The sequence below is a fragment of the Aricia agestis genome, chromosome 19 (assembly GCF_905147365.1).
Source record: "Aricia agestis chromosome 19, ilAriAges1.1, whole genome shotgun sequence".
Classification (NCBI taxonomy): domain Eukaryota; kingdom Metazoa; phylum Arthropoda; class Insecta; order Lepidoptera; family Lycaenidae; genus Aricia; species Aricia agestis.
The window spans coordinates 1,341,474-1,357,124 of NC_056424.1; the positions used below are offsets into that span (position 1 = coordinate 1,341,474).

Sequence of the window (15,651 nt, forward strand, 5' to 3'; positions counted from 1 at the left end):
TGCCTCAGCACCTCCGCTTTCGGCCAGGCGAAGGTCAGCATATACCTGCCTTCGAGCTCAGGCGCCTGGTTGTTGGTGATGTCAGCGCTGAGCGCGGTGCCAACGACGCAAGCAAGTAGTAGTACTGACAACATGGTTGAGATTCATCTAATGTTCGAACACACCACTCGATCAATTTATACAGATCTAACGCTCAAATAAACAACACTCCTGATGTTAGAGGTCAAGTTTATTATGTTCTTAAGATTTTCTTTATCGCATTCGATCGGTAGGTTTCTCTTGTAATGGCAACGTGGATTAAGTAAACAGAAAATATTATCGTGCTAAATACTAGCGTTCATTTGCTCTCCGATTTCTACACAAAAAAGTGTATGATAAAATAAACAGCTACTGTTTTAGACAAGAGAAAACCTAACAGTAAAAAAAAAAAGGTTCATATTATGCAACGAAAACATTGTATTTGGACACGTTTTATTACTTCTTGACTTGTTTTTATTTAAAAATTTGCACATGTACATCCCGTCCTCGTAGTCTTGACGGACGGCTTCGCGTATTTCCATTTCTGTGGGTAGTGGTCCTCGTAAAAATGTAGTGCCTCAGGATCTCCTCCTCAATCCTCATACTGCAGTATCACGTTGTCTGAGAGCATCTGAACCTGAACCCTGCCGTAGTTGAACGGCTCGCATGGACGCTCAGAGCTGCGGTGGCCTCGTCACAGCTGGTGACGAGGCCATCGTATTAGCGCTAAGTTAAAGTTTTGCCGCTCGCAGTCGCAGATCAACCGTTGGCCAATACCTCTGTACTATAGCTGACTTAGTATAATATATAGAGCTAGATATTATATACCTGACTTTAGCTGACTTCGATGCATTTAGGAATGGGCTGGTCGATCTTCGGCCAGACGTTCAACAGCTTGTAGTCGCCGACGATCACTGGACCCTTGCTATCAGTAATGTTGATACTGACTACGGAGGCGAAGACGCATGCGAGTGGGAATACACAACATGATGGACAGAATGGACAACATGATGGTAGCTTAGTTGACAGATCAGTAATGTCAGGAAGTTGGCTTGGCTAATTTATAGTGAGCCACTAATCTCTTGACACATTTTGATGCAAAGGTCAAACATTGCTTAAAATTTATTTTAGGTAAGTATGTAGATTTTTTGATTTGGTTCCGTAAATATCTTATATCTTTAAACGAGCAATTCTTGTATATATATAATTGGAATCTCGGAATCGGCTCCAACGATTTTCATGAAATTTAGTATATAGGGGGTTTCGGGGGCGATAAATCGATCTAGCTAGGAATAATTTTTAGAAAATGTCATTTTATTCGTGTTTTATCGAATACTAAGCAAATCTCGGTCAAATAGCTAGTTATATCTTTAAACGAGCAATTCTTGTATATATATAATTGGAATCTCGGAATCGGCTCCAACGATTTTCATGAAATTTAGTATATAGGGGGTTTCGGGGGCGATAAATCGATCTAGCTAGGAATTATTTTTAGAAAATGTCATTTTATTCGTGTTTTATCGAATACCGAGCAAAGCTCGGTCAAATAGCTAGTATGAGATTAAGTAGGGATGTTTGGTTTATTTCCATACTAATATTATAAATGCGCAAGTATCTCTGTCAGTTTCGCTTTCACGCCAAAACTACTGAACCGATTGCAATGAAATTTTGTACACAGTTACTCTAGAGTCTGAGAAAGGACATAGGCTACATTTTGATGTGGGAAAATATCTTAATTCCATGAAAATATCGATGAAAATTAATTCGCATTGCGCGTGGCCAGCGCTCATCCCGGGGGTCCTGGGTTCGAGTCCCGCAGGCGGAACAAAAAGTTTTCAATGTTCCTGGGTCTTGGATGTGTATTAAAATAATATTTCTAAAATCTTAAATATATTTTATGTATAATATTATAAAAATCCAGAAATATATCGATGCAATTAACATTTTAGTTCTAATACGACTCAACAGATGGCGTTTTATTTTTTACTTCATTGTAACATAGAACTAATCATACTTATTAGTTATTATGTTTTTGTTTATAGTTTTTAATACGTTAGAATATTATGTTTAATAATATTATCACTTGGTATAATAATAATCAATCTATCTTATCAGAACTCCTACTGCATTTCTAATATATGTGACAAGTTGACAACAGAAGGATGGAGTTCGAGTGTACCGTGTTGGCTATTCCACCCAGAAAATATATCAATGCAATCAACATTTTAATTCTAATATATAAAAACAGATGGCGTTTTATTTTTACTTCATTATGATTATTGTAACAGAACTAATCATATCTACTTTATTATATATTGTTTTTATTCATAACTAGCTGTTGCCCGCGACTTCGTCCGCGTGGACTTTAGTTTATAGCGCGCGGTGTCAACAAAATTTGTGTCAAATTTAAAAACTTTTTAAAACCCTGGTAAGTGGTACCCCTCTTAGGGCCGCGCTACACCGGAATGGCAGCGCTGAAAGTGCTCGCCTCGCCGCTGCCATTCCGGTGTAGCGCGGCCCTTAATTAATCAAAATACCCAAAAACATCTGTGCAGTGTGCACATAATCTATACTAATATTATAAATGAGAAAGTATCTCTGTCTGTCTGTCTGTCAGTCTCGCTTTCACGCCAAACGCCAAAACTACCGAACCGATTGTAATGAAATTTTATATACAGATAGTCTAAAGCCTGAGAAAGGACATCGGCTACTTTTGTACTGGAAAAAAGGGTTGTAAGGGGGTAAAAATGCGTAAATTTGTTAAAATTAAGTTAGTTCCAAAAATTCATAATAGATGGCGCCGTGCGTCTTCTACATGGCGCTGACGCTTGCTCAAAAGTCTTTCTATAAGAGGTGGTATCATCTTACATTTAAGTTTCGATTGTTATATCTATTCTACGGTATTAAATAACTCAGTACTTTATCTGTGCAGTGACGTAACCTTAAACCTATCAATGATAAATAGTTTATGGGTAAAGTTGTGTAATTGGGGGGCTAAATAAGCTTTAAAATTTGGCATAAAATATAAAGTTTAATATAAAAAAATGAAATACCTACTTATTGTGTGCATACTGCACAGCTGTATTGATTTAAGGGGTACCAGGTTTTTTTTATAAAAGCTTTTGACACCAATTTTGTTGACATCGCGCGCTATAAACTGAAGTCCACGCGGACGAAGTCGCGGGCAACAGCTAGTTTTGTAAATAAACTTCTGCAAGTTCTATTGTTGCATTATTTTTTACTGCCTCGTCAAAATGATACCGGTTGATGATTGTAAAGTGTATAAGATTGAAAAGCAGATTAAGTGAATTCGATTCAGGTATGAAATTGTCAAAAATTATGTATAAAAAATGGTCAAGTATGAAATTGGCTGTCGCGCGGCTCGCGACTTAATGTGAAGGCAGTCTAATCGTAAGACGGAGTAGGTATACTTACTAATAAACAATATTAAGCTGATAATAACTCTTAGAAACAGATATATGCTTGACCTTTGCCTAAAATTTTATTATTATTTTCCAGTTAGTAGCTCGATTTAACGTTATTTTGATGTTAAACACACGAAAACACCGTGTGTTTAGTCAATTTAAACTCGATAATTTCAACAGCTAAGTGAGAAAGCATAAACGTATTAGAAACAATCGCGATGTCACTGCGACAGCTTCTCATCAAACCCCGTACATTTTTTCTTTCCGGCTTATCTTTAAAATTTATCGAATGTAACTTGCCTAAGCGTCCCGATTACTTTAGCAATGAGTAGCTCGAGGCAAAGACGACAGAAGAGCGTAAACTTTTCTGCCATCATGTTGTCTATACTTTTACTCGCTTTCGTCGCGTCTGGTGCTGACATCACGAACAACACCGCTCCCGACTACATCGGCGACTATAAGCTGGTCTTCGTCTCCCCCAAGCCGGACCATCCCATGCAGAATTGCGGAGACACCAAGTACTCCTACATCGAGGTCACAGAGAATCTTCCAAGCATGACCAGCGACTGCGGACGCAAGGACGCTTACGTGGTCCTGCTGAGGCAGAAGACAAAATACATTGGCCATCCAGTCCTGTTTGACATCGTCAAAGACTTCGACGAGGCTGCCCGCGCCCTGGGTGACACTTGTCACTTCGAGCCCTACACCTTCGAGAAGCTCTGAAGTTAAGCGACAATCTGATGCTGCAGTATCAGCACGAGGGGGTTCTAAGGCATTATATTCTGGCGAAGGTGCCGCCTGCGGAGGCTGAGCTGCGTGAAGTCGTATCCACGATTAAATGCTTAAAGTATAAGGATGGATTGTTGGTGTGTAAATAAACTCAATAAAGAATTGTACTATGTAAATAAAATAAAATTTTATTAGGCACTACATGAAAATCAAGTGAGGTGAAGCGCCAGCTAATAAGAAAACCTGTATTTAGGGCTAGCAGTCTCTTTTCCCCTAAATACAGAACATTTTTATGTAATAGCGTTATTCATTGTTGCTTACCATTAATACTTCTATTTGTTTTCCTGCCTTTTACCAAAGAGAATGTCATATACTACGTAACACCTTTTACCTCTTCCCACTTAAATTGCTGAACCGTTTTTGATCAATATAGTCTTAATTTTAGTCACGGGAAAGGAGAAAAGGAACCTCCCTCTCTTGATCTTTCCTCTTATGATTGGAAATAATAATTAATCGGTTTCGCTTGAGTTTCCGCATGAACGAAGTTGCGTACAATATTGAACAACTTGGACATTACAAATTTCCTATGTAGGTCATAAACCTTAGGTTTCCTCAACCAACCAACCGCTATTATTGAAAAAGCACAGACAAAACGTGCTTTTAAAACGTGGTAGAGCCATGCTTCGGCACGAATGGGCCGGCTCGACCGGTGAAATACCACGGGCTCACAGAAAACCGGCGTGAAACAGCGCTTGCGCTGTGTTTCGCCGAGTGAGTGAGTTTACCGGAGGCCCAATCCCCTACCCTATTCCCTTCCCTACCCTCCCCTATTACCCTATTCCCTCTTAAAAGGCCGGCAACGCACTTGCAGCTCTTCTGATCCTGTGAGTGTCCATGGGCGACGGAAGTTGCTTACCATCAGGTGACCCGTTTGCTCGCTTGCCCCCTTATTTCATAAAAAAAAAAGACAAAAACTACCCTAATAATTTTATAATATATAATAATATTATGCTTTCGGGGTCCTAGGCATCTTTATTCATTTTCTTTTCTTTCGCGTGCTCAAACTTATAGACAACATCCCGCAGTAGATAAAGTTACAACTTATGACAATAGCATAACATTGGAACTTATCTCTTGTTAGTTATTTCCTATGATAAAAAACAGGTTTTTAACTGACTGAATTATTACTTTCGTTGCTTGTACTAATATGTAATCTGTGCTTTCGTTAAATATTTCGAAAAGAAGTTTTCGAGAAAGAAGACTCGAAAAATTAGAGAACTTTAAGAAAATTAAATTACTTCTTTATTTTCACTAAGGCCGATTTTTCAATCCTCCACTATCTGTCTGTTAATTTATTCGACAGATAGCAAGACATTGAATTTTTTAACAAAGTGTTTACAGAAAATATGGGTGACTTTTTTAGTATATTTTAAATTTTTTTCTTACTGCCATGACAATGGAAATAATTGTCATTGACTATCCTATCAAAAAGTTTCTCACAGGCGATCAACTGATTAGCGTTACAAATCATCCCCCGACCCGACCCGCGCCGGGCCGCACGCGACCGACGCGTGACGCCTGACAGGCGACTGATATCGTGTGGCCATGAGATACAGCGACTGCGGCGAGATATGCGATATTGACGCAGTCTCAGCAATAGTTTCATAATGTCGCAAATTGCAATTATTATTGTCGACTATAATAACCTACCTTCTGATTCAGGAACTAATGCAAAGTATATTATTTTGACGTATTGTATTATCTCTGCCTAAGATTAAGTGCCAACCCACACGTACCACAACCACACGACATCGCAACGACAAAATGTCGTTACTCAGTACCAACTTTTGCTTTGGAAGAGCGCGGGCGGCGTGTCCGTTGCATCGACGCAACGTTGTGGTCGCGATGTGGTTGCGACGTGGTTGCGACGTGGTTGCGATGTGGTCGGTATTTGACAAGTGGTCGACAACGACTGCAAAATGTGGTACGTGTGAATGGTCCAGTTCATTTACCATACGAAATATACGCCCGACCACGTCGTGTGTTTGTCGTGTGGTTGCGGTTGTCGTGTGGTTGTGGTACGTGTGGGTTGGCCTTAAGATTGAAAAAGAGAAGAGAGAAATTTAATCTGTGTTCTCATACAGAGCACCATGATTTCCGGGATAAAAAGTATCCTACGTCCTTTCCCGGGACTCAAAGCATTTCCATACCAAAAAGTAATCAGTAAAATCGGTTCAGCGATTTGGGCGTGAAGAGGTAACAGACCAATAGACATTCGCATTTATAATTAAATTATCATAAAAGAGTTTTTTTGTTTTACAGAGATTTATTTTTTTTAAATAATTTTGTCAGTTATGGTATGAACGTGTTACGTGCCGCAGTGTGCGCCGCTGCGTTTCCCCTACTCGTGGCCTCACGTAAGTCGTAACCCTCTACCTCCAGTATCACCCCTGACCCCGGGTTACCCCGTGTTAGTCTCGACAAATGGCCGGTGTCTCGCGTATCGATGACTTCAGTAACGCAACTAGCCTTGTGTGAAATAATATTATCCCACCAAAAACATTTCATGTAAAATGTTGCCAAGACGACCATAATAATATAAGGTTTGCCCTGGGAAAAAGATATCAGATCTCGGAAACCAACTCTATGAGGGTTCAAAAAAACTATAAAAAGGTATAGGTAGGCTCGAGATTTAAAGAAAACCTTACCACTTAAAGTGAGTATTTAAATCAACAGATATGTTACTTCCATACTATTTTCCGGCTTAAATCTCTTCCGAACAATTTTCAAATTCAAAATTGCAAACATTGACAAATTTGACAGATAAGTGAAACAATAAGATAATAAGATACGAAAAACCATTTACATAAAAGAGACATTTACATAAAAGAGATCTCTTTCTTCGCCTGAGCTAAGACGAAAATTCGATTTTTTCCAGATTGTTCAAAAAAATAAATGAAAATGTAAATAATCGAGGTATTAATTGCAATCAAGACACGTGGTAAGAGATTCCATGTGTTTTGTTTACTTTCGAGTCATAATTGGTGCATTTTCGATAAACGCACGACGTCATTTTCAATTTATTTAGGTAAGACAAGACGCAGCACGTTCGTGACTGCGCTCGATGCAGACTAAACAACAGACGGCCCAATTGGGCCGTATTTGAATCTTCACAACGCGCGCGGTAGTAACATAATATCTGCTTTGAGTTTTTTCATCATTGATTTAAATATTTATTTCTAGACGTATACAAATATATATATAAATGAAACTTTCGTTAAAACATATTTCTTGTCTCAAATTTTCATATTTAATTTTCGAAACCACTTTTCCAAATGTACAGTTTTAGCGTGAAGAAATAACAGACAGACAGAAAGCCATATTTTCGTCTCAGTAATGTTAGTGTAGATGTAGTGTAATAAATAAGTAATTTTAATAATTGTTTCGCTACTTTGTTCTGAGAACGGAATTATCTCTCGGAGGTTGGAAGCTGGTTGTCTGTCATTATTAAGGCCGACCGTAATCTCCATTAATTTGGATAAGGGCTCATAATGCCCTTATAATTAACGACATGTAAACCCTTTTTTAACTTCTGAAGGGTCCGTACCTGTGTCAACCCTTATACCACGTTTACAGTAACATAATCTCTGCTTTACGCTAATCTTGGCGCGTGGAAGGATTTTTAAGTAACTATAAACTTCTTTAGCGGCGCGGGCGTTGTAAGTTTCGGGATGGATATTTTTTTTAAATTCAATTAAACACGTCATGACCTGATAGAAAATTCAAATCACGGTTGGAGAGTAGACCATTAGCTACGTCCACACTATGCGCTTTCGTCTTCAATTTTCGTGATCTTCTTTCATTCAACTTTCGTTTTGGCGCATTCAATAATTGAATGCGTCAACGAACGCGACGCCAACTGTAATTTTTAATAACAAAGCGAAAGTTTTGGATACGGTCAGGATGCGTCGCGGGCATGCCTCACGCTCGCTGTTGACTGCGCTATAACGCATGCCCTTGACTCTTGACGAACAGAAAAAGGCACAGTGTGGACAAAGCTAATGGAATTGCATAGGAGAGGAAGCTGTCTTTAAGACGCTATGAAAATATCCCTGCGGTTTCGTTATTGTTCTAATACGTAAAATATTGCTATGCAATGTTTTACAAAACGGAGTGATACTACCAGCTAATAACTCTTATGCTACGTTTCTACGCTTGCCGAGGCTTGGCAAGCGTCCACAAGCACAAGCGTGTAAAGAGAGTATCTGGCTTGGCTTGCGTGAGCTTGCGGACGCTTGTACCCGATCCGGAGTAGTGTCGGTTTTTGGACACAGATCAAAGGGCGTTTGCGGCAAAGCTTGCGACGCGTTCACACGTAGCCGCTGTGATTTCGCGACGAACGCACGTCTAGGTCTGACTCAAAAATGAGTAGCTGGTCGAACGAAGAGAGTTTATCGTTTCTGGAATATTACCAAACTGAAAAATGTATCTGGAACCCCAAACATGTTAATAGACGACACACGTTCGATGTCCGCCGTGCTTGGATGTACGTAATACACTGACGCATTCACTATTGTGTAAAAGACTTCCAAATGCCAAGCGAGATTTGTGGAGGCTTGCCAAGCCTCGGCAAGCGTAGAAACGTAGCATTAGAAAACTGCGTTATCTGGTTGCGATTATTAAAACTGTTTTACATTGAAATACACTGGAATGTTATTCAATGCATTTCAGTGCATTCAGTGCGTCTTATTACAGTAATTACTGGTTTGTTATAGTGTAAACTGGCCATAAAACGATATTTAAATCGACCTATCTAGCTCTAACATTGACTAAAAAAACTCTAAATTAAAACGAGTCTAAATCCCAACAATAAATAACCAATAACTAGCTCGTCAGCTAATCCGGGATCGTTTATACTGGTTCCCACGAGGGCGCCACCCCGGCCTCTCCGACCCCCCCGTTTAAAAATAAACGGATTATAATACAAGCATTTGCATTTGATTCTGTCTGGTTGTCTGGTTTATTTAGTTGTTTGTGCATTAATAATTTAATTAATGGCTATCCCAATTTAAATCTAAGTTATTCACATTAATTCACACGATATCTGCAGAATGACACAAGCAATGAGATTTTATTGTTGTCTAGCAGGATTTTAATATTAAGGGGGTGACTAATTTTTATACTTGAAAATAAGCCCCGAATTGTTTCATTTTCTAAAATTAGATACTACATTATATTTCCGAGAATTTCATCTGAGCAAAAACACGATATCTTAAAATATTCTCGATAGAAAGACGCATCTAATTTTCACTTATCGCCATAACCGTGCATTGAACTAAGTTAATGTTTTAACACATTGTATAAAATTCTATCATTGAGAGATCGACCTAGCGGATTTTTAAAATGTTGTATATTTATCGAGTTATTGAGAAAAAACTAATTTGGCGATGAATCCGCGTCGTCCTTTTTCACCTGGCATTTGAAGACGGGCGTGAGTGTGAAGAGAGAAGGACGATGTTTGATTTTTGGGGTTAGTCGCCCTCTTAAATTGTAATTTAGAAACACGGCGATCCCCATTTTATAACATTAGCAACGAGGTTTTATTGTTTTCTTGTCCTGGCACATGATGTTCGGTCGGAGATAATACGTCAGTTTTAATATTTTTCACAATTTCTCCACTCAGGATTCAAATCTATACGTTTGTTTTAACATCAAAGTTATCATAATTTGAATAAGTGTTAGAGTTTTTATTAACCTACGTAAACGAATTACTTTTAGTGTTAGTCTGTTTATAAATACCTACGAAAAAGAAAATAATAATTACTTAAAATTTAGTAATTGTTTTAATTTGAAGTTACATTAAATCGTATGCAACTTGTGATTAACATGTAATTTTAAAAGTTTTTATCCTCCTTAAAAATAACCCCATGTATTTTATTTATATAACTGTTATTTCTTTCAAAGCCAAGCCATTTCTATATTTCTCTCTCCGCAGTACATAATATAATATACCACAGACGCTACAATATACTGTGGGGTATTTCAATTTGCTTTAAGCCCTAGGGCTCCGGGCCTCGCGTCTTATCCCTCACGCATGGAGGGAATAAAAATCGTTTACTTTGTATATTGTGGGTGTACCTGCGGCACCGCTTTGTGCAGTTGGTTCGAATTTGTTGGGGTATAGGGGGCATTTAGCCACGTTGCATTCGATAGACTTCGAAGTTTTGATAATATTTGACGCGTAGATATATAGACCGCTAGAATATATTTTTTTATTAAGTAATTAAAGTGAATTGCTTTGAGTGCGGTCGTTAATCTATACATCTATACATATAAATAAAATTGGAGTGTCTGTTTGTAATATTGAAAGACCCGTTTTTTACTAAATGCATATGAATATATATAGGGTAGGCACCAAAACAACATTTTTTACAATTTTTGTCTGTATGTCTGTCTGTTTGTTCCGGCTAATCTCTGAAATAGCTGGAGCGATTTTAACGGGACTTTTTTAGGCACGTAACCGACTTCCGAAAAGGAGGAGAATATATATTTTTTTTTATAAAGGATCCTTAAAAAGGGGTTTTTTTTCTCTTTTTTATTATCTTTGTTATGACATTTTGCTGACGCGGACGAGGTCGCGGGCAACAGCTAGTATCATAACAATATTGTTATTTAATGTTTAAGTTACATTATTTACCACAGTAAACTGTATCTTCACTGTTTAGTTTTATAAGTTTGCTGTGTATTTATTTTAAGAAATGCACCATTATCAAGAGTTTTTTTAAGCAGAAGAGTTTATCTCAATGCGTGACCAAGACAAATAATAAAAGTTGGAATACGCGGCATTCCAGAACCCCCCTGGAATGTGGAGTGTGGAATGCAATCAATAGAACGCTTCCTTATTGTTTGTTTAATTGAAAAAGAGAGCTAAAACGCGGCAAACAGAAAATTAATAAAACCAGCCACGATAGAATAACGCCATTTTAAATCTATTGCGGAATTGTCGTCGCTAAAGGTAGAGTTTAGTCGAGTTATTATTCATTCGGATGGATGAATATTTTCTTTTAGTACATTCGATAAATGACAATGTTTTATCACCTTATTGTGTGTTTAGATGCGCCACTTAGAGGAGGATACGAAAAACAAAATATAATATCCGAGTTCTGACCTTCTCATCAGGTTTATTAACACTAAATTCAATATGTCACCCTCTGGAATTAGCTTTCGATTGACTTTTTATGCCGCGTGTATGTGGGGTGTAAAAACTGTCAAATAGGAAGAATGTGGACAGTAGTACTTAGAGCGATTTTTTTATTTGCTTACTAGCAAGATGTTTCATTTAAAAATTAAAACTTCTTAATATCTTTGTTAAGTGTACGTATATTTGGGAACGGACACACGAGCGTTGGGATTATGGACGTTGTCTACGCTATCTCTCTGCTGGTTCCACCACTCTTTGTCGTTGCTGTGCCACCTCTAACAGTTGTGTGTTGTTCCAGAAGATGTGCGGGCGCAGCTGAGGCATGGGGCTCACGTGGCTGCTGCTGCTGGCGACGCTGGCGGCCGCGCGCGCGCAGAACAGAAGTTAGTACAACACAATATGCCATAATAGGGTCCATTTGCGCCAATCCTAGTCAATGCCCACCACTGCAACTCCTGTGTCGCCAGGATTAACAGTGGTAACCCTTTGATATGAATTATGATCTCGGGGGTGCCTGAGCAACAAGCTAAATATGTCTTGGGACCCGCAACGAAATTAATCAGAAGAAAGGTAGGAGGAGTAGGAGATATCCAATTTTCCTTCCCAAGCAAAGCGGTAGACAGCCAAAATTTAATGACAAACAAAAGGGGAAGCACCACTTGAAAACTAAATTAAAATAGTTGAGTAGACAGTAGTCAGAAATTTTTAACCCGAATTTTTGGCTGACCAATAGAATTTCGGGAGTAAAGCAAGTACTGTCACCCTCGCATTAAGTCCAGTCTTTCCTAACTATCGGTGTCCTTTTAAAGTGTGGTTTAATATCGGTTTAATCCCTGTGTTCCTTTCCTTTGTTTAACTTCGAGGAACTACAGAAATGGCATGATATTTAACACTTTAACCCAGACTGGCGCAAGTAAGCTTTAGTTGTTCCAACCCAAGAATAGAACGCAATGGAGAAGGACAAACTTATATAAACTTATATATCGCTAGGAATAACCTCTGACTTAGGAAGTCCAAGATATTATAATCTCTTAGAAAGCGAACCTTTTCGCGCGATAAAAAGTAACTTACGTCCTTCCTATGCTTTGCAGGAAAGATTCTGGGAAAGAGTTCTACCATCTTTTTCATTTAATCAACTTTGAGCCAAGCTCGGCTAACCGCGCTCTAAAGTCTCGCGCTGCGCATATTAAACACAACATATTACATCCATCTCAGGTATATGGAGCAGCACTAATTTAGAACCGGGGCATTGAATAAAGCCCTTATTTACCTGCGCCCTAGTCTCTGCCGCCCCTAGGGCACTGCCGTAAAAATGAAAGCTTGAAATAGTTCAAGCATTTTAATATTTTTTACTTTAAATAGGATAAGAACGATTAGACATTTTCGTTCGAGAGCCGTCTCGATTTACACGAAACATTTAAGAGTAAGTAAGTGCATTCTTTTAGAAAGCTGTACGAAGAAAAAAGTTTAGAATATATTTTATAGGTTTTTATACGCTTTTTATTAGCTTCACCTGTATGTTTGTTTGTAACCGACTTCTTTAAGCGCGATTTTGACCTACTTGAAACGGCCAGATTTCGTTCAAACTTTTTAGATTTATTAGAATTACTGCTGGCGAAAGCTTACCTATGGCAGAGTTTTATTATTAGAAGAAAAACATAAATAGCTCTACTGCATGATATCAATTTGATTTTAAGTATGTTGTGCTAAAAGACGTACTATAAAAACACAAACTAGTTCAAATATTAAAAACATTTTAAATGAAAGAATGTGTTTCTAGGCATAATAAAACTCGAACATTGTATACCGCAGCGGGAAACATCATAAAGTGAAGTAATGATGAAGCTTGTAAACAATATACATTACAAAATTGATCGTGCAAAATAAAACGCGGCGATAATGTAATGGTGCGCGTTTCCGGCCGCCATCTTGTGCGCGCGGGAAATGGCGACCGGAAGTGGAAATAAACGCCGCGACGAAACTTCCGCCATTTTGTTGTTAAGGTTTCGGCGGTTTTATTATATTAAGTTTTTTATCTACCCGAAGTTCGGGGGCGAAACTCGCAAACGATTAAAAGTTGAAATTATTGGGCAAGTTATGAATTGTTTTGTTAAACGGTTTACGAACTCGCGGTTCCGAATCCTTTCGTCCTTTTTATTTAATTTGCTTTGTATTCGAATGAGGAAATCATAAATAAGTTTATGCAATTAAAGTTATATCTTAATACGCGATACAATGGACTTCGCTTCTACAATCCACTTGGCATTTCAAAGGCAACTTTACGAAGATTTACAGTCGTGAATGTATAGGTCTGGGTATAATGAATAAATCCTCTATGATCTGGATAATATTTTCAAAACAATTTTGAAAAATAAAAAGCAATTCATTATTTAAAACAGGCCTCGCCTAATTTGGGGGACCGTTGATTTGTGAAATATCATTATGGTCAATAAATCCGTGTTAGCTCGTCACGCCCAAGCCGCTGAACTGATCTTGCTGGGTATGGAGATACTTGGAGAGCCGGTAAAGGACATAAGATACTTTTTATCGCGAAAAAATGTACGGTTCCCACGCGATAAACTAATTTTGGCGCAACGGAGTTGTGGGCGTCGTCTAGTTAAATTTTCATTTGTATACGGCGGAGCATTAAAGGGCCTAGTTAAGTTGACGAATGAGACTATAAGGGATTTAGGCTGCCTTCACATTAAGTGGCGAGTTGTGCGGCAGCCGCGCGACTGCTATACTAAAACGAGCCGTGCGGCTCGCGACTTAATGTGAAGGCAGTCTAAAACTGACTCCACTTACAGAATGTAACAAAACTAATTCATAATACTTTAGGGTGTTTATGGGTCCCCTGTATAAAGTTCGCTGTAAAAGTAGCAGCTCTGAAAGAGTTACTTTTTCACCTTTGTATGGAAAAATTCATGACGCGGAGGTGCTTGCCCATATAAACTACAAAAAACTGCTCTTTCAGCGCTCCTACTTTCACAGTGAACTCTATGTAAGGGACACATACTCACCCTATAGTATTATCACTTAGTTTTGTTACGCCCTGTAGATTAAGGCAAGGTTACCGGTCGCGTGCTGAACCAAATCTATTTAGCCGGTTTATCGGAGCCAATTAAACTCGGAATAAAATTAGCCGCACTAGCTTGTTATCCAGATAATTAATCTTTAGTTAGTATAATTCGTGATAAGTTGAAAGTATCCTTTAAAAAGGGATTCTAGAGAAATAAGGACACTTGGCATCGGCACGAATAGAACAAGTAGCGACCGGACAGTCGTAGCCGTAGATAGTACCGAAGTAATGAATGAATGAGAAATAATATTCATAGCTTTCGGGGACAGATGTAACCGAAAAACGAACGGAGAAATACAAATGGAGAGACAAAGCACGTCATACAGTTCGACAAGGCTTTATATGAACGTGGCGAGAAATGGAACTAAACGCTTCTATCATACAGAAACGTCATACCCACGTTCATATAAAGCCTTGTCGAGCTGTATACAGCTCGACAACAATTTCGCATTTATAATAGGCTTATAATTAACTGATCACCAGAAATAGTAACATTTCACAGACAAAAATAGTAAACGATCACCAAAATACAGACCACCATTTTAATGTAAAATGATAACCAAAGATTTAACATCTTAAAACCAAAAATAGTAAATGATCACCAAAATAAGTAAATGATCATCAACATTATACTAGCATTTTAAAGTAAAATGATCACCAAAATTAGTAAGTGATCACAAACATTATACTAGCATTTTAGTTTATTAAAATGATCACCAAAGATTATTATCTCGCTATCCTATTTATGCAAAATGACTCCAAATAAATCATTGTTACTCAAACCAAAAGTAGTAAACGATCACCAACATTATACGTTAGCATTTTAATGTCAAGTTAAAACCAAATATATTTTTATTTAGCAAATATCCTATTAAAGAGAAGAAGACAGATAGACGGACAGACAGACATCGAAGTCTTAGTAAAATAGTCCCGTTTGTACCCTTACGGAACCCTAAAAACGGGACTCTATTACTGAGACTTCTATATCTGTCCGTCTGTCCGTCCGTCTGTCTTTCTCTAGGGCTTAGGCTGTAAAGGGGTTCCCATACACTTTTAGGTCTAATTTTGTTCTATAACGGTACGGAATCCTCCATGTCCGACTCACACTTGGCCGACTATTTTGTTAATAATATGCTTACATGTTTTGTCAATCGTTGTGATTTATTTGGACAGAAATATCGCATTGATTTGCTCACAAG

The 15,651-nt window shown here is 38.2% G+C and overlaps 1 protein-coding gene across 6 annotated transcripts in view; it reads left to right on the forward strand.

Annotated features, from left to right (window-relative positions):
* The window catches only part of LOC121736801 (igLON family member 5), a 113,429-nt gene that overhangs the window by 82,727 nt on the left and 15,051 nt on the right, over positions 1-15,651 (forward strand). For 4 of the 6 annotated variants that reach the window (XM_042128191.1, XM_042128196.1, XM_042128193.1 and 1 more), the window contains one exon: positions 11,672-11,756. In XM_042128191.1, the coding sequence (XP_041984125.1) occupies positions 11,696-11,756 (61 nt within the window). In that variant the 5' untranslated portion in view covers positions 11,672-11,695. The remainder of the gene's footprint in view (positions 1-11,671; positions 11,757-15,651) is intronic. The other 2 variants (XM_042128194.1, XM_042128195.1) reach the window with 1 other exon arrangement.